We start from the raw sequence: 26,942 nt of genomic DNA on the forward strand, positions 1-26,942 counted from the left end.
GTTGCCTCAGTTTCCTGTTCTTAGCTGACAGGAGTGGCACTCTACTGCATCACAGATGCTCTTCTGCATACCTTGGTTGTGGCTGTAACAAGTGGTTATTTGATTTATTGTTGCCTTCCTATTAGCTTGAAACAGTCTGGTCATTTGCCTCTGACCTCTCATCAAGGCATTTTCACCCAGAGAACTGCCACTCACTGGATATTTTCTCTTTTTTTTCTGGCCATTCTCTGTAAACCTTAGAGATGGTTGTGTGAGAAAATGCCAGTAGATCAGCAGCTTCTGAAATATGAAGACCAGCCTGTCTGGCACCAACAACCATGCCACAATCAGAGTCACTTAAATCACGTTTCTTAACCAGTCTGATGATCGGTTTGAACTTCAGCAGGTCCTCTTGACCATGACTACATTTTAAATGCACTGAGTTGCTGCCATGTGATTAGATGATTAGATACATTAACAAGCCGAACAAGCATACCTAATGAAGTGACCAGTGAGTGTACATGATCAAATATCTTTTAGTTGTACTTTTCAAAATTGATATTTCTTCAGCCACTGACTTGTCATGTTTGTGCTTTTAAGAAACATTAAAGAAAATTAAATATAAAGCATGTCAATAAACTGCATACCCCCCCCCCCCCCCCCCCCCCCCCTCGGTGTGTTCCACACCCCTGGATCATAACATCTTTGAGAAAACTGATGGCTATCCAGGGTGATGTGTGCAAATAAATGCACAAAATCCACCTAACTCACAGTGTCTGTCATCGACGCTGTACGCTAAACTCGCAACCTCTGTGAAATGAAAAGCCATTAATTACAAAGTCTCCACAGGAAGCTGCTGCTGTTGCAGGTACCCTGACACCTTTCAGCTGCATGCTGAGCTGTTATTTGTATATTTCCTCTAGTAACGGCCTCCAGACTCCTCCCAGTGCTGTCAGCCACTGGCTGAAGCTCCAGCAGGGCCCGCCCACGCCGTCAGTATGTTGACCTTTTTCTTTTTCTGTGGCCTTCACCAGATCCAGCTGTCTGATCATGTTCTGTCAGATAGATAAACAAGATCTACAAGAATATACCAAATATGCTGATTCTGGAAACATCAGCCACAGTAATATTCAGTCCTGGCTGAGACTTAGACACACTGATTTTTCATCATTGGAATTTTTTTTTTTCCCTTTTCTAGGGCGCACCTACTTTATTGTAACTATCTCAGTCACTGGTCTAATATGATCGGAAAAGGGCTTTAATCTTTTTGTGTTCATTCTTTTTTTTAATTATACAATTATTTGTGGCAAATTAAAAATAGTACCAGTCCTTAAATGTTTGAATGCAAAGTGTTACATGCCATGAACTCTGCAGGAGATGAAGAACGAGATTCATCGCTGTACGCTGCACCACCTTCCAATTAAAGAGTGATACCGAATGCTGCTAATAGAGCCTCACAAAAACCCTGGCCTGTGCCTGCTTCTGTACTATCTGGAGAATAAAAGCAAGCAAAGGATAATTTCCTTTTAGCAACTGCTGCTATCTCACCAATAAATCAACAGGCTGCCAACCTTTGCTCTGAGTCCCTGAGGGCCAGGAGGAGGAGGAGGTCTGCTTTGCTTAATGCTGCCCTCTGTTGGGCACACATATACAAAGGCGATAACCCAGTTCACAAAAATACAGCAAAATAAATATAAAAGCAAGGAAAATAGTTTTAGGTGATATGAACTTAATTATTGACTGCAGTAAATCCCCTCCAGACAATCACAAGATAGTTTTGTTGTGGTCCTCCTGAGAGCATTTTAAAGTAGGAAGGAAGAAACCATGTTCTGCTGGACAAGTCTGTATGTGTGTTTGCTTTATTTGTAATTTGGCCTATTAAGTGTTTGGTCCTCAAACAATTATGTAAAGAAAATCATCTGAGAAATTTAGCTGTATCATTTCTATATATTTTGCTAGGAAAACGGGAAATAAGTGCAACGATTTATTGAAACATCTGCGAACAGATGTGGAAATACAGCATGTAAGGCAAAAGCAGAGTTTGTGCAATTCTAAAGAGCTTGAAAGTCAATATTTGAACTCTCTTTGGCAGCTTTCTTGTAACTTCTTTAAGTAGTCTTCAGGAATAGTTCTCCAAGCTTCTTGAAGGACATTCAAAGCTCTTCTTTGGATGCTGGCTGCCATTTCTTATGTTGCCAATCAGATGGTATTGCACGGTGGATAAAAATCTGATGGTACTTTTCTGCGTTCATAATTCCATCAGTTTTGACAAGACCTCCAACACCATTGGCTGAAATGCAGCTCCAAACCATGACAGAGCCTCCACCATGTTTTACAGATGGCTGTAGACACTCACCTCTGACCTCTTCCATACATCCTGACGACATACTCCATCACACCTGTTACCACTGATTTTCAGTCCAGTTCTTGTGTAATTTAGCATGCCTCAGCCTTTTCTCCCTGTTTTCCTTCCTTGAGAATGACTTCTTGACAGCCACTCTTCCACTGAGGACATTTCCGATGAGGCTTCAGTGAACAGTAGATGTCTCAGGGCCTGTGTCCTTCACTTGTTCGACTCAATTTTTTTAAGGACACACAATGTCGAGAAATGCCAAGGTTCTGGCAAATAACTCTTTAGGAATCACATGGTTGGTGAAAGACCTTCAGAAAACCTGTGAGTGTGTGTGTGTGGGGGGGTTGTTGGGTTTATTTTTTAGAACACCATGATTTTATGTGAAAACACAATCTGGATGGAAACAAAGCTTCACATGTCTCACATGTCTCAGAAAATGCAGTAAAAAGTGCAATATTGCTTCATTTTACAGCCTTCAAAACTGTAAATAAGTACAGAATTTGAATAAATAGCAAATCAAATAGAAACTTTCAGTGAAGTCAAAGGGGGTGAATAAGTATAAAATGAAGAAAATGAAACCAAATATCTTTACAGCAGATTATATATAGTTTGACCACAGGGTGTAAAGTGAAGCTAAAAAAAATAGAGAGGAAAAAAATGTGACGAAGGAATCTCGCGAGATTACCAGTGTAACGGAGGACTGGGGCTTGGTCTTGAAGTTTTCAGATGCATCTGTAGATGAATCATAACAGCATCAAGATGTCGGGACGATCAGGCCGCGCTGAAACGCGAAGTCGGGCTAAAGACGACATTAAAAAGGTCTTAGCGGCCATCGAGAAAGTGCGCAAATGGTATGTAAGCGGTCTGAGGAGGGGGGGAGAGCACAATATGGAGGGAAATGTATTAGTAGACCGAAGCCCGATATCTGCTGCGTCGCACAACAAACTTCAGTCGGAAAAGTTAGATGATTGACGGAGCTGCCGACCAACCCGTGCCCCTGTTTGACAGTGGGGGCGGGGCTAGCTGAGTTTTTCCGCCGAGAGCTGTCAATATGGCTTCAGCCTGACATGCGGCGCGGCGCTAATTCAGACGCCTGTCCCGTTAGTCACGTAACAGTGTAATTAATAAACACCTGCGGACATTTTCCTTGTGGTTTAAACACTCCTGTACTGTGGGCGAAGGCTGTTAGTGGGCATGTTGTGATATGTGTGCAGCTGTCCATTGTCTGCTGTGGAAAGAGAGGGACGTGAGCGCGTATACTGTGTGTCATGATAGAGATTAATGCTGTGAAAGCAGATGGCATCATTAGACGTATGCTGACCTCCTCTCTGAAATTAATCAAACTAATTATATCCCCAGGGAGAAGAAATGGGTGACAGTTGGAGACACATCTTTACGCATATTCAAGTGGGTGCCAGTAACAGAAACAAAGCAGGTGTGGGCCCTTGTCATGTATAGCTTATTTTTTTTAATCTTTTTGTTTCCGCCTCTTGAATTGAACAGTGCCTTTCCATTGTCAGATCTATCGCACCAAATCCACCAGTGGGGAAGTTAGAGGCTTGAAAGACGTGGTCCTGGAGAACACTAACTCTTTACTGGATTTTACTGGTATGTTTAAAATAAATAAATAAGATTTGTTTTATCTTTAATTATGCCTGAATGAGACACAGGCAAAAATATTTTATGAATAAACTAGTCACAGTGCTGTGCAAAAGTATTGAGCCACCCCTCACTTCTTTGTATTTTGCTTCCAAGCAGCCAGACTTTGTTGTAATTTTTTTTTTTTAAAGTGCTCTTGAGCAATAGTTCTCCAGGCTTTCTGGAGGTCTTTCAGAGTTTTTCTTTGGACATTGGCTGTTTTTTTTTTTTCACACCTTTTCAGTCCAGTGGAATCAGAATTCAGGGGAATATTTTGTTTGTTAAGCCACTTAACACTGACCTATTCAAGCATGATGAAGGCACCTAATTGAAGATAAACCAGCGTTGTGTCTACACATAACAGGCAACTTAGCAAATAACCAATTTTAAATCTTTAGGCATTTTTGCTAGCAGCCTGTCACCTAACATATCATTTGTTCTCATTTCTTTAGTGGAATTAGTAGAAAATACCAAAGATTAATTTGACAGGTATAAAATTTTTACACCAACAAGATGATTCCCAAAGTGCTATTACCTGAAAATTCTGTGTGCACGCTTAAAGAAATTTGAGCAAACTGGACAAACGGAGGACAAAAGAAGGAGTTGCAGGCCTAAAAACAGCAGATGAACAGTATCTGAAAGTCATGTATTTAGGAAACACACAAAAAACGTCCTGACACATGTTGGAGGAGGTCAGGAGAGAGGTACAATAGCCATGTGTAAAACACACTGGAGGCTCTGTCATGGTTTGGGGGCAACTATTCAGCCAGTGGTGTTGGGGATCTTGTTAAAATTGATCAAATTGTGAAAACAAAAGTACCATCGGATTTAAAATCACCATGCAATACCATCTGGAAAGTATCTGATTGGAAACAGCTTCATTTTTCAGCATGGCAATGATCCCAAACACACTGCCAATGCAGTAAAAGCATACCTGGATAGAAGAACACACAGTGGAGCACTATCAGTCATGGACTCCTCCTCAGAGCCCGGACCTCAGCATTACTGAAGCAGTGTGGGATCATCTTGACAGAGAACAAACGGCAGCCGACATCCAAAGAAGAGCTTTGAATGTCCTTCAATAAGCCTGTTCCTGTGTTGAAAATAAAGGTCATACCAAGTATTGACTTTCAAGCTCATTAGAATTGCACAAACTCTGTTTTTGCCTTACATACTGTATTTCCATGTATGTTTGCACATGTTTCAATGAATCACTGTAACCTGATGATCTGTGCCTCAGATGAAAACAGCAACCAGAGTTTTCTGTCGGATGTTTATCAGCCTAAAATGGACAACAGCAGCAGCACTTCCAGCTCACAGCAGGTCAGCCCTCCACATAGCTCTAGCCTGCGCACTGAAGACTCTCAGCCTCCAATGCTCGGCCAGGAGAGCGTGGACGGTATGTGCATGATGCTCTCTGAATCACATTTTTTTTTTTTACACTTTTAGTGCTGCCATTTCTGACAAGGTAAAAACCATAGGTACTATAGTCTGTGGAAGTTAATTTACATATATGACATCACTTATAGTTGTGAAAGCTTCAGTATAATGAAGATATAATTCCTTGTCTGCTTGATAATGCAGAGCCAGTTCACTCAGGACAGGAGGGCACAGATGAGCCACCTACTCTCATCAAAGAGGACCTTCTTTCATCAGGAACTGTTAGACAGAGCACCCCAGACACCCAGGTTTACTCTGTTTGAATAAGTTTGAGGAAGACCAAACGCCTAAAATAATTGCAAACTAATTAAATATGTTTCGTTTCATTGAACAGGAGGAACTGGATGAATCAGGAGCGCCTCCTTTAAAGAAGATTTGCACAGGAGAGAATGCTGTTCTGAGATAGCTTATTTATGATCATTTTTGTCAAAATGCACACAAAACATGTCCTCAGTTGTTGTGAGATTAGCAAAGCTTTGACAGTTATTCTGGCTCTCTTCACATATTTGTGCAAATATTGCCCATTTTAATTTCAGCTTATAATAAAATGTGTTTCATCTGCTGAATCTTTTTTTTTTCCCCACTTTTAGTGATATTTGAAATCTTGTTGTGTTTTGTTTTTCCTTTTGAAAGGTATAGGGAGCATTTTGAACTGTATTTTGCGGGCCTTGTGTATTTTCATTCAATTGCTTTAAATGTCTGTTTTTTTCTGGCAGCTGCAGCTTAAATTTTGCATGTTTCCATATACTGTTGCTTTATTTGGAAGGTTTACCGGTGATTTTGAAAAGGTGTTTATATGTGAAGCTTTATGCAAATTGCTGTTTTAGATGTGCCATTGTGTATTAAATACAATGCCCTCCTTTAACAGAGCTTCTTCTGGCTTATCACATGCAAGAATACATTTCCCTTTTTTTAAAAAAAATATCTATATATATAATTTGCCCATGTTTGTAACTGAAAACATTTTGTAAATCATAATAAATGCAACTGTTCATTTTAACTCACCGATGTATGGTTTGGAGATGGTGACTCTAACAAAAAGAAAGTAGGGATATGCTCAGATTTTCATTGGGAGTGAGCAGAATGGACAGGATCAGAGAGACAGCTCAGGCTGAGTGGTTTAGAGACAGAAAGGCAAAGCTGAAATGGACAAATGATGCTAAATGTGGAGCTGCCAGGCAGAAGGAAAAGCAGAAGACCACAGAGGTTCATTAATGTAGCGAAGGAAGACATGCAGAGGATTGGTGTCACAAAGGAGGGTGTTAGGGATAGGGTGAGATGAAGCAGCTGAAAGAAGAAGAAGCTGCTGGAAGTTAGTGTTTATTCACCAAAAGGAATCCCAGTATTGGGTAACCTATTGTTTAATGAGCATATTCAAAATGGAGTCCAGACAATGGGTTTAAAAATTAATTTGACAGTTGAAGGATAAGATAATTCCTCGTTAGATATCAACAAATGATTCTCGAGTCTATTGAAACATGATTTAAGAGCGCTGATTTGAATGGGTTATATCATTTTTATTGTCATCAGCTGACCCCCTTGCCTCCGATTTATATTGTGTGAGGGCGTGGTTTATTGTAAGCGGCTACCGCCCCCCTCCACCAGTGACTGACAATAGACAGGACAAATCGACGAATGAGAGACCAGCATGCTAATTTGACGCTGGCGCTTCAGCAAGACATCCAATGGGAGTGGAGAGAGGGCGGGACATGCGTGCGACGCTGCTTGCTACCGGGGAAACGGAGTTCTAAGGGTATGAGGCACAGTGCCGGTGGACTGAAAACTCCCGCCATTTCGACAGGGAATTAACCTCCTCTTAGCTGATTCGGGTTACTCTCTCGCAACGCTTTGCTCACGCTGTTATCTGACGCCGAGAAGCTTCAGCAGTGCGAGTATGCAGGCCTGATTTGCGAATATTTGGTTGGGACCGTACAACGCGCCAGACCTGCCGCTGACTGGGCTCTTACTGTGGCCGCGAGTTTCATTTTGGTGTGGTTCGCATCCCTTTCGCGTCCATCCGAAGGAGCTTAAGTTCAACAACTGTTCACGGGGACACGTCTGCTATCGTCAGTTAACGTCAGTCTGACACCACTTCCAGAAGAACGGAGGATGGTGCCATGAGGCCGACGGCGAGAAGCGGCGCAGTGTTATTGTTTTGCAACGAGATAATCCAGCCTGCTAGCTAAGTCAGCTAGCTGCTACACGCCGAGAGCCGGGCCTGCCGGCGGTAACGTGAGACGCGCTATCTTTCGGCTCTGACATTTTGAGTATTTGGATACATGCAAAGGACACACTATTGTATGTTATTGTGCTAGTTTGTTGCTAGAATATCCATTTTTGCCTTCGGCACTCGTGCCGTCTCTGGATTTGAAATGGCACCGCTTTTGGGCCGGAAACCGTACCCGCTGGCTAAGCCACTAGCCGAGCCACCAGGCCCGGGAGAGGAGGTCTACATCATTGAGCACACCAAGGAGGCCTTCAGGAACAAAGAGTATCCTTTAACGTGATGCTGGTGCTCAGTCTCGACTTATCGAGCCAGCCGGTATGCTGGATAGCGGGCTTTGTCTACGTGGTTAGCTGGATTGATGCCCCCACAGTCACGCGTAGAGGGCTGTAAAGCTGGCTAAAGCACGGAATTTAATGTTACCTGACATTTCTCCCCTGATAAGGGTTTCCCCGCATGTACACGGTTTACTCTGGGTGACAGGCTTGCTAGCTAACGTTTTTGGTAACTAACTAATTTTGTTCGTCAGTTAGCTGTTTAATTAACATAGCTAAATATATGACTTTAAGCGGCACATAACTGTAGAGAAGGGCTAAATGGCGTCTTTCACTTTCATCTTTTACGGCTCCGCTGGCAATGCTAACAGGGTGAGCTAGCCAGTTGCTAACGTTAGGTATCCCATTATGTCACAATAGCTCAGTCTGACGCCGCTCCTCGGCTGGTAATGTGTTAGCTGGTAATGCTAGCATACAAGCTTCTCAGAGTTCGTTTCGCTTTAGCTGTCTTTTGTATTTCGGGCTGACTGACAGCTAGTCACTGATTTGACAGCATTTTTTGTTAGCTGGGTTTCTTCTGTTATCACAGTTGTTAAAACGCTTTAAGCTCTTAAAAGTTAACACCTGTCAGGGAGGTTATGAAGCCTGTTGTGGCTGAAAGTGGTCATATGGATAGGTGCTGATGATATTTAGTTTTATGCTGGTGTCTTAGACACAAGAACCTGTTTTTATTGTTTGAATAAAGCTTCGTGAAACAGTACGCTTTCACACAGTCCCATCTATGGAAATTTGACTGGGTATGCTGTTAGTGCCCGTGGAAATATACTATACACTATCACACAGTGGTTTTATTCAACTGATCTTTGATTTTCTTTTAAATCATTATTTTTTTTTCTCATTCCTAACCCTTTCCTTGTCCAGTATGACCATTCACTGAAGGTTTGTTTTGAAATGTGTGTTTATGCTGGGTGTCGCCTTGACCCCTCATTTCTCATCAGTGACACTAAATGTCATGACACAATTTGAGTGATTTGCAGCTTAGTTGTTGTGTAAACAGAAAACTGAATATGGGAGTGGTTTATATTTGTATTATGTAACTTCCTTGACTGAATGTATACAGAGAGTATGAGGCCCGCTTGCAGAGGTATAATGAACGGATCTGGACATGTAAGAGCACTGGAAGCAACCAGCTCACACACAAAGAGGCATGGGAGGAGGAACAAGAAGTCACCGAACTGTTAGTATTACATCCACAATTTTGCATGTGCACATTTATAATTCCATGTTAACTTGTTAACTAATATCTTGGTCTACTACCTACTAATTACAGCCCACACAGAGTATGGAGCTTTTGTAAAGGCTGTTTTGAGTGAAAAATACATAGATTTAATTCTTTAGGTGCTATGCTTTGCATTAAAATGTCCAATAAAACCTTGGTTTGCATAAACCTCTGACTGTATAAAGCAGAGATACTTATGTGGAAGCACTGTGCCCAAAAAAAAAAAAAAAATACAGAGTAGCCACTTAATAGAAGTTCCCTGGTATAAACAAAGAAGAGAAACATACAACCCCAGTGAAGGTCACAAGGCTTACTGCTTTGCTATGATTGGATAAATCTGTTGCTCCTCCTCTCAGTCTATTTAGAGGGTGTGTGACTGAGTCATCCTTGAATCTGCAAGGGCTCGATGAGTTCCCTTATCCTGAGCTGCAAATGGAAGAACCTGTTGAGAATAGTAAAATAGTTCAATGGATCTCTTTCAGTTCACTTGTCTCCAGCCTGGTGTGCACATATGGATGGATTGGTATGTGCTTTTTAGCAACCGGGAGGAGAATAAAGAAAAATAACTGGTCCAAAGAGATGTCGCAGCTGAGATTGGGCAGAGCAGTGCTCAGTTGCCCAGAGCTGAAGTCACTCAGGATCATGAGCTGTATTTAAGCTCTCATTATATCAGCCAAGAAAAACTACTCCCCCTACTGGCCGCCCTTGGTCCTTTGTTGCTTTGTCATTTGATTCCAGTCGCTTCAAAGGATCCATCCATCTAGTTTCTTCTGCTTATTCCAGTTCGGGGTCAAGATCTGGCTGGAGTCTGACCCAACTATCACAGGGTGATTTCTGCCCTGCATAAATCCAAGCAAAGTAAAAGAAATGGTGATGAACAAACTACTGTGCACTGCAACGGGGCTGCAAGACAGTTTCACATTTATCTTTTTACAAACTAATCACTGATCATGTTGTGTGTGCAGGCTTCAAGAAGAGTATCCCACGTGGTTTGAGAAACCAGTCCTCCAGATGGTCCACCACAACACAGTATCTTTAGACAAACTGGTTGAGATGGCCTGGGTGGAAATCCTCACCAAATATGCTGTGGGTGAAGAGTGTGACTTCCTGGTCAGTTAAAAATATTTATTTTTGACTTTTTTTTTTTTTTTTAATTTCTAAACTTTTCTGTAACATCGATCTTATACCTCCAGTATTTTTTAACTGAAGCTATGATATTAAAAGCAATAATATGTAAAGTTTGCCTCATGTAATGTCAACTCTTAATACTCACCTATAGTGGCAGTGCAGTGTTAGGCAGTTGTTCATTTGGTGTATTCAGACTCATTATTTCTTGGCTTCAGGTGGGGAAGGACAAAACTTTGCGAGTGAAGGTGGTAAAGATCCACCCCTTAGAAAGCCCAGAGGGTGAGCCGGGGGAAAAGAAACTTGAAGGCGCTTGTGACTCTCCATCCAGCGACAAGGAGAACACAAGCCAGGAAAACCAGAAGAAGGAGCCTCCTCCCCGAGAGGAGAGCAGGAGGGAGAGTTTGAGTGAGTACCAGTCAGTGCAATAATTAGTTTTAAGAGGCGTAGTCTTGTAGTGTGGATAAAACTAAGAACAGGTGGTAAATGTTGCTTGATTAAGCAGGGGCAAAACTGTTTATGCAATATTTGTTCAGAAAGTTGAGTTTTTGTTTTGTTTTTGTTTTTTTAAATATGAGCTTTTTGGCTTGTTCTTAGGTGATAGAGCACGACGTTCCCCAAGGAAACTACCCACTGCCATGAAAGAAGAGAGGAAGAAATGGGCAATGCCTAAATTTCTTCCTCATAAGTACGATGTAAAGCTCATCAATGAGGACAAGGTTTGTTTATGACCTCATCACTCAAGAAATGGTGTATAGAGTTTTGCCCAATACCAGAGATAATTTAATGTGTACTATTTTTGCACTATAAATTATTGCACATTGGGTTAATGTACTTTTGGTCATAGACTTGGTGATTTTTGAAAGAACCTGACTCTAAATTCCCAACTGGCTTGTGCCATAGGTGATCTGTGATGTCCCAGCAGACAGTCTTTATAGAACAGAACGCCCTCCAACCAAGGAGATCATGCGCTACTTCATCAGACACTATGCTCTGAGGCTGGGCATGGGAGAAAGCGCTCCCTGGGTGGTTGAAGATGAGCTGGTGAAAAAATTTAACCTTCCCAGCAAATTTAACGACTTTCTTCTCGATCCACACAAAGTAAGCTTACTCATTTCCTTTTGTTGCTTATTACGTAATTCCATTTTTAAGTGTTGCATGTTCGTGACTAAACTGCTTACGTGCATGTCAAGTTTTTGGCAGAGAATCCCTCCACGAAGCGTAAGAGCTTGTCATCTCCAGAGGGTAAACCTAGCAAGAAGCTTAAGACTGCTGACACTCCAGGAGAGGATTCGGGTAATGAGAAGGGAGAGAAGAAAAAGAAGAAAGATGCTTTAGGCATGCCCCTTAGTCCCACTATCTGGGGCCACATGCAGGTTAGCCAGCTTGTATATACATTTTGAAATCTGTTGATCTAATTTATGAGGGATCCCTTAATCATCAAAGTTTTGCTTAAAGGGTTCTTGTTTTGTATTTCAGAAAATAAAAATGAATGGTTCTCCGCTCAAGGTAAAAAACTCAGGAACTCCTAAGAAAGACGGTAAAGGCTCAGCTCCCTCCACTCCGAAGCCTGGCAAAAAGTCGGGAGAGAAAAAAGAAGGAAAGAAAAATGGAAAGACTGGTGAGAAGAAGCTCAGTGTTCTCAAAGCCTCCAAAAAGGATGGTAAAGCTGGTGCTAAGGCGCCAAAGATGAAGCAGATGACTCTGCTGCATCTGGCTAAGAGCAGCCCTGCAGGGAGCCCTAAGAAGAGAGCCCGTAGTTCTGGCATGGGTACGCCGAAACTTGGGAAGCCACTGCACCCTATGGCTCTCCACCTCCTTCGTTACTACAAGGAGAACAAGGGAAAAGAGGATAAGAAGAACTCCCTCTCCTCCCTTATCTCAAAAGCTGCCAAGACATTGTCCCCAGATGATCGTGGCCGTCTGCCAGAGGAGCTGAGGGAGCTAGTACAGAAACGCTGGGAGCTTCTGGAGCAGAAGAAGCGATGGGCAGCCATGAGTGAAGAGGAAAGGAAAGAGGAGATGAAGAAGAGGCGTGAAGAACTCAAAGAGAAGCTAAGAGAAAAGGCCAAGGAGAGACGAGAGAAGGAGATGCTGGGCCGCCGTGAACAGTCGCGTAGATATGAGGATCAAGAAATTGAAGGCGGCAAACCTCTGCCGGCATTCAAGCTTGTGGACATGCCTGAGGGGTTGCCCAATACATTGTTTGGGAATGTGGCCATGGTCGTGGACTTCCTTCACTGCTACGCAGGATTGCTGATGCCAAATGACCAGTATCCCATCACAGCAGTGGCTCTGATGGAAGCACTGGCCGGGGAACGGTCTGGCTTCCTCTACCTAAACCGCGTGCTGGTAGTGCTGCTCCAGACGTTACTGCAGGATGAGCTGGCTGAAGGTTACAGTGAGCTCGACATGCCCTTATCTGAAATTCCTCTTACTATGCACGCTGCATCAGAGTTGGCACGGTTGTGCCTGCGACCATGTGATGCTCACGGTGAGGAAAGCGGCCAGGGCTCAGAAGACTCTGGGGCCATGGGTGGCTTTGACGATGTGGTGACCAGTGAGTTCCTGGAGAAGCTTGAAACAACCGAGGTGTTTGAGCTGAGCCCCGAGGAGAAGGTCAACCTGTTAGTGGCACTGTGCCACCGCATCCTCATGACATACTCTGTGGAAGACCATGTTGATGCAATGCAGCAGCGGTCAGCCGAGCTGTGGAAGGAGCGGTTGGCAATGCTTAAAGAAGCCAATGACCGCAAGAGAGCTGAGAAGAAGCGGCGGAAGGAGATGGAGAGCAAAGGTAGGAGGGATCACGAGTTTTATTTGTCTTGATATATAGCTATGACTTAAATGTACACTTCAGATACTGTTTGGCTTTTCTCCAATGTTGATTGTGTTATCTTTTTTTCTTTTAACATAAGTATAATTGTCTACCTTATATCCTGGGAATTGTCAGGGAAAGCAGATACATCCTTGAACTTAGTGTTGTAGTTGAGCTCAAAATAAAGGTTAAGTTCAAAAATGTGAGAGGAGCCACCCAAAAGTAGGGGGCCAACAGACTAAAAGCAAGGTAGCTACAGACCTTGTAAATACCTATACAACATACAACCAGTATATTGACACTTTTTTTCTGGGGGTTAAAGGTGATAAGAAAAAAGAGGCTTCTTCTAAGAAGGAGGTCAAGAAAGAAGTAAAGGTTGAGCCGGAGCCAGAGGACATGATCAGCTCAGTGAAGAGCCGGCGACTGATGGCCATGCAGGCCAAGAAGGAGAAGGAGGAGCTGGACAGACAGAATAAAGGTACAGTTTGTAGCAGGGACTGGAGCAATTCAATTTAAATTGTGCTGTCTTTGAAGAACATAAGCTTGTCATTTCACCACATTAAGTGAAGATATGTTGTGTGAGATGTGTTCTGGTACAGAGTTGCTCCAACAGTAATCTTTAAAAAAAAAAAAACAAACAAAAAAAAAACAATCAGTGGCATTTGGTGTAAAGCCGGATCAATAATTATCATTTTGACTCATATTTTATTTTTTGTAATTGCATTATTCCTCTCCAGAGCGCATGGAGAAGGAGGCTGAAGAGGAGCGGATGCGTAAACAGAGGGCGGCTGCAGAGAGGGCCTTTCAGGATGGAATAACCAAAGCAAAACAAGTGATGCGCAGAACTCCTCTGGGTACCGACAGAAACCACAACAGGTTGGTGATGAACACGAGTGGTTAAAGACACAGATGAGCCAAAACATCCCGTCTGCTCACAGATGACACAAAGAATTTTGATTGTCTTGTAATATATAGGGATATATTGTATAGTAAGTGAGCAGGCTGTATAGATAAATGAATAGGGTGTCTGTGAATAATACCACAGGGAGCCTTTTAGATGTTTCAGAGTCCTAGACTTGGCAAGTCGGGTGTGATTGTGTTGACGGTTAAAGGACCAATGGTATATTAACAGGAAATACTTTAACCATTGAAAATTCTAACCATCTGTAATGGTTTTTGTCCAGGTACTGGCTTTTCTCTGACGTGGTTCCTGGTCTGTACATCGAGAAAGGCTGGGTGCATGAAAGCATTGACTACAGCTTTACCCCTCCGCCAGAGGACAAACCAGCTGAGCCCGAGGCCGAGGAGGAGGATGGCGGCGAGGCAGTCTCTGCTCCTGATTCACAAGGTATACTAGCTAAAAGTACGTTTTCAAAAAATGTTTGGTTTCTTTGACTCTAATGAAGTGAATATTTTTAATTACTCACAAGCTTGATGTAACCCCCTCGCTAAAAGTTTCCTCCACTTCCTTGTGTCTGGTTTGGTTTGCTGTGTGTGCAGGCTTGTGTTGCACATTATTAGTAGTTAATGTGTGTGTTTTGAGACATAAGGTTTTCACATACAGCTTTATGTTGCGATACTAAGCAATTGTTATGTTGCAGGAACTGAAAAGGATGATGGGAGTGTAGATGGTGCTGTTTGTGAAGGAGCCCAGCAGGGGGCAGCACCAGATGTTTGTATAGAAACTACTGTTCCCAAACAGGGACAGAATCTTTGGTAAGTGTCTACCCCTCTCTCTAGTTTCCTGTTTTACTTTCACTTGATTAATTTCATCCTATTTTTCACTTAATCTTCTCTTCATTTTAACTTTTTTGCCTCCAATTGCAGGTTCATATGTGATAATCCAGCTGAGCTGGAGCAACTGGTGGAGGCTCTTCATCCTCAGGGAGTCAGAGAGAGTGAACTAAAGACAAATGTACAAAGCAGGTGAAGGCAGTATTAGACATCATTTTAACTCGCGTAAAACTATCCAGTCTGCAGTCTTACCACATCTCAGCACCCCTGCTTTGCTTTCCGGTAGTTTCTACCTTTTTAATTTATAAGGACGCATTTGTGACAATGTAATGTCAAATGTCCCCTCATTGTTTTAGATATCAGGAAATCGTCCACTCCATCCATTTGACCCGAAAAGCAAGACTGGGCCTCAGGACCTGTGATGGCTACACAGAGCTGCTCAAATATCTGCGAAGTGACATTCAGGAAATAGCCTCGCGCCTCCACAAGGGAGGCCTAGGTTACCTGGATGACAACGTGGACATTGAAGATAAGGTGACTGGTTTTACAAAATGACACTTCTCAGTCTTTAGTGAAAATCTGCTTAAAATCTAATATGGCACAGTATGTACTCAGCGTTCATTCTTATCAGGCAGTGAGCATAAAATATGATGATGTGGTGGTTTATTAGACAGATGCTTTGAAATCATCTGCTGTGTGCTGTCAGATGTTAAACTGCCTTATCTGTCTTTGCAAGCACTGTAATTGTATTTTTTAATATGAAGCACCCAGTGCTTTTATTATTCAGTGAAGTTTGGGTACATTAATGCTCATGTATATCTGCGTTTTGAATTGTAATTCTTTGCTTCATGATCCTTTCTTTACAGCTGAAAGACACGGAGAGCTTGAAAGACTTTGGTGAGTGCATCATCACTATTCAGGCCTGTGTAATCAAGAAGTTCCTGCAGGGGTTCATGGCCCCTAAGCAGAAGAAGAAGAAGAAGCAAGGAGGAGAGGAAAGCAGCAAAGCTGAAGAGGTGGATGAGGAGAAGAGGCTGGCAGAAGAGGCCAGGGTAAGAGAAAAGAGATGAAATGTTAACACGCTTTATCAAAAACATTTTACCCAGTTAATTTGATATTAACCTGCTTTAGAGTGTTATGAATGGAGTCTGTTAACCTCTGTGCAATATCTTTTCCTCCTTAGGTAGCAACAGCGGTTGAGAAGTGGAAGACCGCTATCAGAGATGCCCAGACCTTTTCCCGCATGCATGTGCTGCTGGGAATGTTGGACGCTTGCATAAAATGGGACATGTCTGCTGAGAATGCTCGCTGCAAAGTCTGTCGCAGGAAAGGTTAGAAGTGTTTTTCACACTCCACTCCACTCTGTGCGAGTGAATGCATGTCAGCAGTTATTTGCAGCTTATGGGAGCATTATTAAGATAGGAAGATATTCTCACTGTAATTATGTGCAGTTCAGATATCAGAGAGGACAGTCACAAACAGTGCTTGTTTGATTCCATATTTGCTGGATTGTTGTGGCATTCATTTTCATGTAGACCCAGTGAAGGTTGGGTCCTGTTTGAGTGAAGTAATTTTACACTTGCCAAATGATGTTCTGCTCGTCTAGTGCTCAGGGAGAACCCATCTGTGCTGAGATTGGAGGAGTCTAGACCCAGATCGTGGCAGGTCAACAACTGCAGGTTCACAGCACATCAGACTAGTAATGTCAGGCAGGTCTACATACTGAGCCGACCGCTCCGCAGGTCAACAGGTGAACATGTAGTGATAAGATGGCAGTAAAGATGTGAAGATCAGGAATAGTGAGAGTGGGGTGCAAAAATGTGGGGCTACTAAGTTCAGAAAAATTTAGTATGAAGCAAGCATCTTATGGTTTATACTGATCTCTTCCAGGTGATGATGAGAAGCTTATCCTTTGTGATGAGTGCAACAAGGCCTTCCACTTGTTCTGCCTTCGACCGGCCCTTTACCGGGTCCCCAATGGAGAGTGGCTGTGCCCAGCCTGCCAGCCCACTGTGGCCAGACGTGGCTCCCGCGTGAGGTAACCGTCCTCCACTGTTTGTATAAATTGATATATTGCAGCAGCGCCTCACTTACACATTATAAAATATTTAATTTATTTAATGTTCTAGCTTTTATGTTTGTATTACCAGACATTTCTTGTAGATTTACATTTTTTTTTCCCCTTTGTAAACGTGACAAAGTCTCTCAGAAATTAACGTAGATAAAAAAAAGTGGAAAAATTTGCACATGACACGTAAACTTTACACCTTATAAACCAATGGATATCAAACTGTGCTTAGCCCCAATCACTCATGCAATCCAATCTGTCATTCACTGACTAACAGCAGGTTAACACAGTGAATTCAGTCTAAAAAACAGATATCTAACAAAATAAACAATGTACCATGTGATCAGTAATCACACACCCCACTGATAATGTGTGGAAGCTGTGTATAGTGAAAGGAGAGCCCCCTTTCAGAAGAGGCTCGGTGCTCTACAAACGGCAGCTCCACCTCCAGTGTCACTGAAACCCATTTACGTGTCTGCCTTTTACTTTCTGAGTTATCTTTAAAGGTGAACTTTCCATTGCAGGAACTACAAGCAAGACTCAGACGAGGAAGACGATGAGGAGGACTCTGAAGAGGAGGACTCTGAAGAAGAGGAAGAGGACGAAGAAGAGAATGACTACAAAGCCATGGGACACAGCTGTGAGTATCTTACTCTGAAAATCAGGACCAGGTTTCACAAAATTTTAACTTGATAACCAAGCTCATTTCCACGAGTAAAGAGGTGATGGGGAATCCCGCCGAATTTTTAGTTTATTCAAGTTGTCATTAAAAAAAAAAATTCTATACCTTTTAATCATTGTTATGAATACATTAACAGTCCAAAAAAGATCATTTTAAGGATTTAAGACCCAAGTTGGTTTTGGAAATAGGGGGTCCTTGGTGTTGAAGGTTGAGAATGGGAGGAATGCTGATGAGGAATTTCAGCCGTTGTCCTCTTTGTGTCTCCATTGTCTGTGTGTGATGTAGCACAGCTCAGGTCTGGACCTGGCTTTGAAGCTTTGAATGTGTCACTGTGGCTTCACTCAGAGTATGTGGCAGGATGATCCCTTCTGTCAGTTCAGGCCTGCATGTCAAGGATAATGATTCAGAAGTTTCAACAGAAGTGTGGGCGCTCCTAAGAGCTGGTTATCTTTCTCATTTCAAGCGTGAGGCTCCCGACAGGCTAATGATCAAGTCGTGGTGGCCTGGGAATGGTTCGAGTCACATGTTAAAATGTCAATAACACAACAATTAGGCAGGGATTGATTTCATGGGAAGAACTGTAGCATGTACATATTAATTTCTACTTTCCTTTTCTTTTTTCTTGTCACACCCATCACTACTTTCATCGTCCACAGTGAGACCAAGGAAGAAAAATAAGCAGTCTGCGTCGCGGCAGAAAAGCTCAAAAAGTAAATCCAAGAAGTCGACCTCTTCTAGCAATCAGAGCAGCAAGCAGAGAACAGGCCCCAGCAGCCCTGCAGACATCGATGAACTGGTAAGGAGTTGACTGAGGGCTTAGAATAGATCGGTTTTGTTGTTTTTGTCCTAAAATTATTGTTTTTGTGTGTGTGGTCTCTGCAGGTGCGACAGAGCTCCCAGACAGGAGTGCGCAGGCAGGCGCTGGAGCTGGAGAGGTGTGAAGAAATCCTCAAGAAGCTGATGAAATTTCGCTACAGCTGGCCTTTCAGGTGAGTAAAACAGTACAAGTATGTCACGCAGGAGCCCCTTTGACTCCCGAGCAACCATAAACGGACAGGAATAGCTTTCAACTATTAGCTACAGACACCATAAGGACAAGAGAATTGGGCCACACCTCTTGATCTTTGAATTCCAGTGTTTTCAGTCTCATTGCCACAGGTCTATAAAATCCAGCAGGTAGCCATGCAGTGTGCTTTTGCATTTGTGAAAGAGTGGTTCATTCCTAAAGGGCTCAGTGAATTCAGATGTGGTGCTATAACAGTCAGTTTTCCCCTGGAAAACTCATCAATGTTCTGCTGACTCGGTTCTAAACCTGTTCTGGCATGAACATCAGCACAAAAAAAAAAAAAAACTGCTTGGAGCTTCATGGTATGAGTTTTCATCACCGAGCAGTTCCTGCTTAAGGTATTTAAATTTAAAAAAAACAAACAAAAATTTTTTTAGATATAGAGAGAGATGTATAGATATAAAAATAAAAAAATGTAATGTCAACGATTAAATTAGTTGACGTTTTGGCTGCCAGTAAATGACATAAATGCATAAGGATGAACATTCCTGACCCTCCCAAAAATGTCAGCTAACAAGCTGAACTGCTCTTCTGCTGAGTTTGTTTACTGCTGTAACGAAAGCAATATAGTAACAGGAACTACTGCACTAAACGTGATGGATAGCCTTCAGGGAGCTGATCAAACATGTTGAAGAGATAAGATAGCTGGAGGACATATTCATCACTTTGACTCGTGTCACACTAAAAGCTACTTTTGGCTGCTCCCTTATTCCCAAGAGATCGCCACAGTGGATAGCTTTTCATGTTTGATTTGGCAGATTGTTACGCTGGATCTTCTTCCTGATGCAACCCCAGAGGGATTTGTGTCTGTCTCCAATAAATGTCTTCCAGGATTTAAACTGCAGACCATATTGCAGTCATATTCCATGTAAAATTTTAACATCTTTAATAAGAATGACAAATGTGTCTTGACTTTTATAAAACATGAAACATATTATGATTCTGAGTCTTCAGTCTAACACTCATCACATGTGCTTAACCCCCTTTCAGGGAGCCTGTTTCCCCAGAGGAGGCAGAGGACTACCTGGATATTATCTCTCAGCCCATGGATTTCCAGACGATGCTAGGGAAGTTCAGCCAGGGCTCGTACCGCCACGCCCAGGATTTCCTGGAAGATGTGAAACTGGTCTTCTCCAATGCTGAGGAGTACAACCAGCAGGGCAGCACCGTGCTCTCCTGTATGGTCAAGACGGAGCAGACTTTCACTGAGCTGCTCCAGAAGCTGCTTCCTAGCCTCAGCTACATCCGGCGACGTTCACGCAAGCGTGTCAGCCAAGCTCCTGCAACATCTGAGGAGGAAGAGGAGGAGGAAGAAGATGATGATGATGATGATGAGGAGGAAGAAGAAGAAGAGGAGCCCAAGAAGAAGATGACGAATGGAAAATCACATACAAAGAAAACCAGAAATGGCCAGAGACAGAAGGATGACAGCGAAAGCGAGGAGGAGGAGGATGACGAGGATGATGATGAGGAGGAGGATGATGATGAAGAAGAGGGGGGAGAGGAGGAGGAGGAGGATGATGATGATGATTATAATGATGATGGCAGGAGGAGAAGTAAGAGGACCTCTGCCACCTCAGGCAGGAAGGATTACAGGGAGCAGGATAGCGACGGCGAGCGAGAAACACGGAGAACTCGTAAGCGTGGGGGCCGGGGTGACAGCGGGGCGGTGAGCAGCGACGAGGACCGCTCCAGCCAGCAACGACATTCCAAGAGACAGAAACGCTCGTGAAATCCAGGGTGCTGTTCTGCTGTTTTGGGGGTTTTTTTGTCTCTTTGCTTTAAAAATTTCTGTCCCGCTCCTCTGAAGAGTGACCACGAGCTTTTCATCTCCTCCTCCCCCCACAGCCAGCGGGACCTAATCCTCAGAAGGACTTTTTTTTTTTTTTTTGTGTTAATAAGTCTATGCTCATATTTTGGAAAAACAAGAGAAGAAAACTGATTTATATTTGTAACATGTTTAATATTGGTGTTTTTTTTTGTTTGTTTTTTTTTTCCCACAACCAAGAAAAATGAGACATTTGTGATAATCGAGAAATCCTCATAGCTCTTCAGACTCTTCGATTTAAAGTCGACAACCTCACACAAGTGTAATTTGACTTAAATATTGCTTTTTATCCTCTCCAAACATGAGTGAAGTGTAATCCGAGGTCTTGTCTTCACTCTTCGCACTTAATCGAGACGTGACTTTACTGGTGTGCTTCAGGATGAGTCCAACTGGCTCTTTGTCCCACCAAACATCTGTGACGAGTCACTGACTGTAACAGGTTGTGTTGATGTGTCTGAAACCCTCTAGAAGTTTGCTGGTTGCTGTCACTTGTAAATTGCTCTTACTATGAAACATCTCTCTACCACCTTTGGTTAATTCCAAGTTAATAGATAAACACAATAGGATTTTACTAGATGTAGTATATCTATATATATATATATTTTTTTTTTTTTTTTTTTTCCCCCTCCCAGCCCAGGTTTAAATTTATTGGGTTGAGACTGCAGATCACGAGCCCTTTTCAGACGCAAGATGCTGGCTTCCTTAATCTTAGTGACAACACTCTGTCATTAAGACACAAGTCACTTTTCAGGCTTCAGAGCCACAGGACATATGTAATATGTGCAGAACATTTGTGGCTCACGTGGTAACCACAGACAGTTTAAAACGATGCATGTAGCTACCATGATGTCACCCACTGGTTTGCGTAATCCCGTTAGGAAACCTCAAGATGAACGTTTTCATCATCTTAGTTGTGGCGAGCAAGGGGTGGATCTCACTGTGAAACCACATGCTCACTGGCTAATGGTTTGTCAATCACAAGACAGGAGAAAGATCTGGGTGCTAAGAAGCCATCAGGTTGAAGGTAAGGAGCTCGTGTCTGAAAGGGGCTTTTTCTGACCCGTCACTTTAGTGGTAAAACGAAGCAGGTTTCATCCCAGCTTTTGGTGCCAAGGTGTTATCAGGGACGGCCTCTCTCTCTCTGCGCTTGTAGAACTGTCTGACCTTTTCCTCCTCTTTAGTGCCCTGCCACTTTAAAGGAACCGGTACCTCAAATGATCCGTCAGTTTGCACTCCTCCTGTGTAAAGTACACTTAATATGCCAGCAGCTGCAGGACCATACTATATTGAAATAATGTGCATAAACATTTGTAAACCGTGTTTAAAACAGCAGATGTGATGTTTGTTTAAAAAAAAAAAAAAAGGGGGCATTTTTTTTTTAAACTTTGATATTTTTTGCACTTTTTATTTGGTATTGTAAATAATAAATAGTTGGTTACACCCAGGAAATTGCAAGGTTTAAACAGGGCTCTCAGAGCATGTCATGAGTTTTTACTTATCGTATAATCACAGCAAAAATGATCCGTTTGACATTTTTTTTAACACACAGTGAGCCCAGTGGCTCAGCTACATTGAATTAGTAACTCAGACTTGGGTTAAAGCAGCTCTTCTAAGGAAATCAAAGGTTTTCCAGCACATTTCCTGGTGTAGTCACCAGGTGGCGCTCTATACCTGCACTTTTATTACTCTTGCCAGCATTTTCCAAGTACTTCAGTCAGTGGTGCTAGCTGAACTGTTGTACCACCTGCCTCACTGCAGGGGCGCTTCATAGTGCTGGTATATTTTAGCTCTTAGTGTGCAGAAAACCATGTGTAGCTCTTTGGTTGCCTGCCAGCAATGTGTATATATATTACCTGTATACTGATGTGGCAGTGGCTGGTTTGCCCTCTTCTGTCTGTACTGTGCTGTGCTGTTTGCCTGTGTTTTACTAGTGCTGTTATCATCAAGACTTTCCTGATTTTTTTCACCCACTGATTGTTTTGATCCCCTGTATTACTTTTCTTTAAATTCAGCTTTCTTCCTGACACGATTATCAGCTGTTTAAAATGTTTGTAAAAATTGACATTTCAACGAACGAGCAAACTGCCCTTCTCAAAATGAGATCTGACTGTAAATGCTTTCTTTATACTTGGAGCAACTGCTAAATCCTTTTACACTTCCTTTTTTATATATATATTTATAGTCTCAAAAGCTGTGTTTGGGCAAGTTCTGAGGATTCACTTGTAAAGAATTTCCAATAAAGGCTATGGATGAAGACCGCAGTTCTCCCTGTTTTATTTGTGCCGAGCTGATGAGGCCAACATCACTGCTGTCTGTGATTTAAAGGGGGGGGGGGCTAGCCTAGCCTAGCCTTGACAAGCAAGTTATATCCACTTTATAATAAAATGTCAAATAATTGTCTTATGCTGTGATGTTGGTTCATTTCTCAGAACATCTGAATCTGTGTAGAAGACAAATTATTTGCAAACAGGATGTTGAAGCCAAAGCTGTCGTACTGGAGGATAAATGGCTTCATTATTCACAGAAGGATGAGCAACTTGGACTGAAACTGTTCCATGAAAACACTGTGGAAAAAGGTGAAGCTGTCTGGTTGGGTTTGGATGTTCTCATCATAGAACTGAATCAATTATTCTGACCACTTTATTAGGCACACCTGCTCATCAAACGATCAGCCAATCGCATGGCAGCAATTCAGTGTATTTAGGCATGTAGACATGGCCAAGGTGACCTGTTGATGTTCAAACTGAGCATCAGAATGGGGAAGAAAGGTGATTTAAGGGATATTCAATGTCGCATGGCTGTTGGTGCCAGGTGGGCTGGCCTGAGTATTTCAGAAGCTGCTGATCTGCTGGGATTTTTCTGCACAGCCATCTCTAAGGTTTACAGAGAATGGTCTGAAAAAGAGACAATATCCAGTGAGCGGCAGTTCTCTGGGTGAAAATACCTTGTTGATGTCAGAGGAGAATGGCCAGACTGCTTATAGATGATAGGAAGGCAACAGAAATTCAAATAACCACTTGTTACAGCCAAGGTATGCAGAGGAACATATCAAACCTTGAAGCAGATTACCTACAGCAGCAGAAGACCACACCAGGTGCCACTCCTGTCTGCTAAGAACAGCAAACTGGGGCTACAGTTCATACAGGCTCACCAAAGACTGGATTGTCTTGCCTTGTATCAGTGGTGTAGAGGATATTATCTAGACACATTCTGGACCCCTGAGTACCAAATGATCATCATTTAAACTCCCTTAATAACCACATTGTACCCATCTTCTGATGGCTGCTTCCAGCAGGATAACGCACCATGTTACAAAGCTCAGATCATCTCAAACTGGTTTCTTGAACATGACAATGAGTTCACTGTACTCAAATGGTCTCCAGTCACCATATCCAAATCTAACAGAGCACCTTGGGATGTGGTGGAGCAGGAGATTCAGATCATTGATGTGCAGCCAACTCTGTGATGCTGTCATGCCAACATGGACCAAAAACCTCTGGGGGATGTTTGCAGCACCTTGTTGAATTAAGGCAGCTCTGAAGGTAAAAGGCTGTCCAACCCAGTGCTAGCAACATGTACCTAATAAAATGGCTGGCTTGTGCAACTTTAACTAAATGCTTTCAATTTTTTTTTTAACTGTGTGCAATAATTTCTGAATAATCTGAGAAACGTTACTGCAAAAATGCAGCGTGGCAGCAGTCTGAGCCAGGTTCCCCCAGGAAAGGTGTGTGCAGGTAACAGCGATGATCCCACAGTTAAAACAGCCAAACTGAGGTGTCTGTGTGTGCACACGTGTGTATGTGTGATGTATGTGGCAGAGAAGAGTGCAAGGAGGACAGCAGGACCTGATGAAATATTTAGGAGTGAAGTGGTGACAGCCTGTGAGCCATCTGTAATTTGGCAACAGGTGTAGAGGCTAAGATGGATCAGAGTAAAGGTCAGAGATGTGAAAAGTCAGTGGAAACGTAGCACTTGATTAGTGGCAGGGTTCAGGCATGGCGGCAGCTGCATTCAGCTATAATAAACCTAAAGTGATCTTTCACTTTGGTATGTTTTATTACACTTTTGAGTTACTCCCCATATAAATATTACAAAAAAAAAAATCCCCTAATCAATACATAAGGATTTCATGTTAACACTGACTTAACTTTCACAAAATAACGCAACACCAAAACAGAGTACATACTTTAAATGAACTTCTAATGAACTCTGAGAAGTAGATCACTTTGATTTTAGGAGTCTCACTGTCTTCGTGACACAGCCTTGATATATTAATGTTTTAGGAGTTTTGTGGATCTATCGCTTTCTGTCCAAGCTTGTGAAACGCGAAGTATTTGTCATTCCTCACACAGTCCATCCTACGCACTGAAGCATGCATTAATCACCCAACTTTCACTCCCCTGTTGAGGTCAGACCAGTTAATGACTGCACACATTGGCATGTACCACTGAAAATGTTTTACAGGTAGCTCAGCAGGGATAAAAGGTTAGCAGTCCTTTATGATGACTCATTATGCAGCGGCTATATCGTGCTTATGGCCTTGTCCCATGTTACACATTAGGCACTGCTAGGGACACAGCTCTTGGCAATGTCAGTCTGTCTGCTGTGTTGGTTCAGACTGAAGTGTCTCAACAAGTATTGATGGATTGTGATGAAATTTGAGAATCTTGGGATGAAATATTTCATCATGACCCGTTTTATCCGAATGATATGTGGGCAGTTTGGCATCTGGCATTAATGGGAAATAGGAGTTAGCCTATTAATTAGACCAGAATTTGATGTGTTGGTGGCACTGTCTCCTGTTCTTTCCCCTATATCATGGCCATACACCAGCTGCTAAAATGTGGGTTTGCATAAACAAAGGACAAAAATGGGGTTTCTGTAGCCTCTGGCATTCTGTAAAATACATGCATGTACAGTAGTATGCTATACTTGAGACCACACTTTAGGGGGCCAGATTATAGCATTTATTAATTATTTACCCTGTGTGTTATTTGTGTTGCTTTCTGTTGTGATCCTGGGTCAGTTGTGGACTTTCAAACTCGTCTTTGTCTTTGTCTGATCTTAGTTAAATATTTTTTGCAGTTTAGAGTTTTATTCCTTATTTTAGTTCAGCGGAAACCAGAAAATTCTATCAGAAATGAAAACCGAGAAAAAGCACTTAAAGAATGGTTGAAAATTCAGTGTGTTTTAGCGACTGTAATGCGCACAGGTCTGCCTCCATAAACATGCATAAGAAGACGCAGTTGCCCCATAATAAAAAAGCAGCTGAACTGAACCACACAATTTAACTGTGAGGTAGCGGAGCTAACAAAATGTAGCTTAGGCGTAAGTTCAATAAGGAAGATCTATTTTCACTCCTCTATCTGCTTTCCTGGGTATTTGGTTGCAAGTTTATTCTTAATAGTTTATTCACATCATTCCATGCTGTCAAACCCAAAGCTGATGTCATTACTCTAGTCCAATCATCTTTCTGCCCGCGTTATTCAGGCCAATCAGTCTCCACTTTGTATACTTTAAATCTCACTGCTTACCTGTCATTCTTCCTTGCAGACTCATTCGTGCAACCCACCTCCTCCCCATCTCCACCTCATCCAAATTACTCAGTGCACCATCCAAGCCTCCATCTTTACCTTCACCACCACCTCAGCCCTCCCTTTAGCCCCGCCTCTGTGGGAGACTGATTCCCCCCCCCCCTTTAGTTTGGTTGATTTCCCGAGGTACATTTTTTTTTAAAAGAATTTGTCAATTTCCATGTTTCTTCTTTTTTTTTTTTTGCACCTAGTACTGCCCAAATTCCTGCTACTTTAACATGCCTTTTAAAACTTTCCGGTGCCAAACAACATCTGCCTTTTATACAGGGTCACGGCACGACATTCTCCTGTTTGAGCTGCTTTTTCCCCTCTTGGTGGATGACGTCGGAGGAATTTTTTTACTTTAAATGACTGTGAGCATGTTGTGCTGTTTTATGACTTAATGCGTGGTGTGGAATGTGGAAAAACTTCCTTACATAATGTGGATTTGCTCTCCTTAATTCAATCTGTTTGGATGCATTAACCTCCCCTTGTTGACTCCACATTTATATTTCATACACAGAGACACACACATGCACATACAACTCGATAAAAGCCCAAACAGTAGCAGCAGGTGATCTCTCAGGCCAAAAAGCAAACACTGGCCTTGTGCAGGCTTGTGCACCTTTGAGCTCTGTGCAAACTGAGTGTAACGGTGTATCACGGGCCCATTGACACAGCGTGTGGATGTGGCCGAGCAGAGTGGAGCAACCCACCCAGCAAATATTTACCTCAGGTCCAAGTTAGAGCAGAGGGCATGTGGCAAGAGGGGAACAAGTGTGTTTGTTGCTCTCATTCCACCAGACAAGAAATGACTTCACTGGGACCACATAACAGGACAGCTGAGGGCCTGGATGGTT

The 26,942-nt window shown here is 42.6% G+C and overlaps 2 protein-coding genes across 5 annotated transcripts; both read left to right on the top strand.

Moving 5' to 3' along the window:
- The first annotated feature begins 3,020 nt into the window (after positions 1-3,020).
- bcl7bb (BAF chromatin remodeling complex subunit BCL7B b) lies at positions 3,021-6,410 on the top strand. Its single transcript, XM_030744662.1, has 6 exons — positions 3,021-3,183; positions 3,692-3,767; positions 3,853-3,940; positions 5,211-5,369; positions 5,555-5,658; positions 5,745-6,410. The coding sequence occupies exons 1-6, from the start codon at positions 3,071-3,073 to the stop codon at positions 5,814-5,816; spliced, it is 612 nt and encodes a 203-aa protein (XP_030600522.1). The 5' UTR covers positions 3,021-3,070; the 3' UTR covers positions 5,817-6,410.
- A 755-nt stretch (positions 6,411-7,165) lies between these two features.
- On the top strand, positions 7,166-22,765 carry baz1b (bromodomain adjacent to zinc finger domain, 1B). 4 transcript variants are annotated; one of them, XM_030743973.1, is made up of 22 exons: positions 7,166-7,901; positions 9,030-9,146; positions 10,154-10,298; positions 10,532-10,721; positions 10,911-11,032; positions 11,217-11,414; positions 11,507-11,689; positions 11,793-13,110; positions 13,454-13,609; positions 13,869-14,007; positions 14,316-14,494; positions 14,733-14,847; positions 14,959-15,057; positions 15,222-15,399; positions 15,732-15,917; positions 16,049-16,196; positions 16,472-16,615; positions 16,756-16,903; positions 17,458-17,573; positions 18,272-18,411; positions 18,498-18,604; positions 19,672-22,765. In XM_030743973.1, exons 1-22 carry the CDS (start codon positions 7,783-7,785, stop codon positions 20,411-20,413), a joined length of 4,989 nt encoding a protein of 1,662 aa, XP_030599833.1. In that variant the 5' UTR covers positions 7,166-7,782; the 3' UTR covers positions 20,414-22,765. The 4 variants fall into 4 exon arrangements, with proteins under 4 accessions (XP_030599833.1, XP_030599834.1, XP_030599835.1 ...); XM_030743974.1 differs by having other exon boundaries at positions 14,316-14,479; XM_030743975.1 differs by lacking the exon at positions 16,472-16,615.
- Positions 22,766-26,942: the final 4,177 nt, after the last annotated feature.

The sequence above is a fragment of the Archocentrus centrarchus genome, chromosome 13, assembly GCF_007364275.1.
Source record: "Archocentrus centrarchus isolate MPI-CPG fArcCen1 chromosome 13, fArcCen1, whole genome shotgun sequence".
In the NCBI taxonomy this organism is placed as follows: Eukaryota; Metazoa; Chordata; class Actinopteri; order Cichliformes; family Cichlidae; genus Archocentrus; species Archocentrus centrarchus.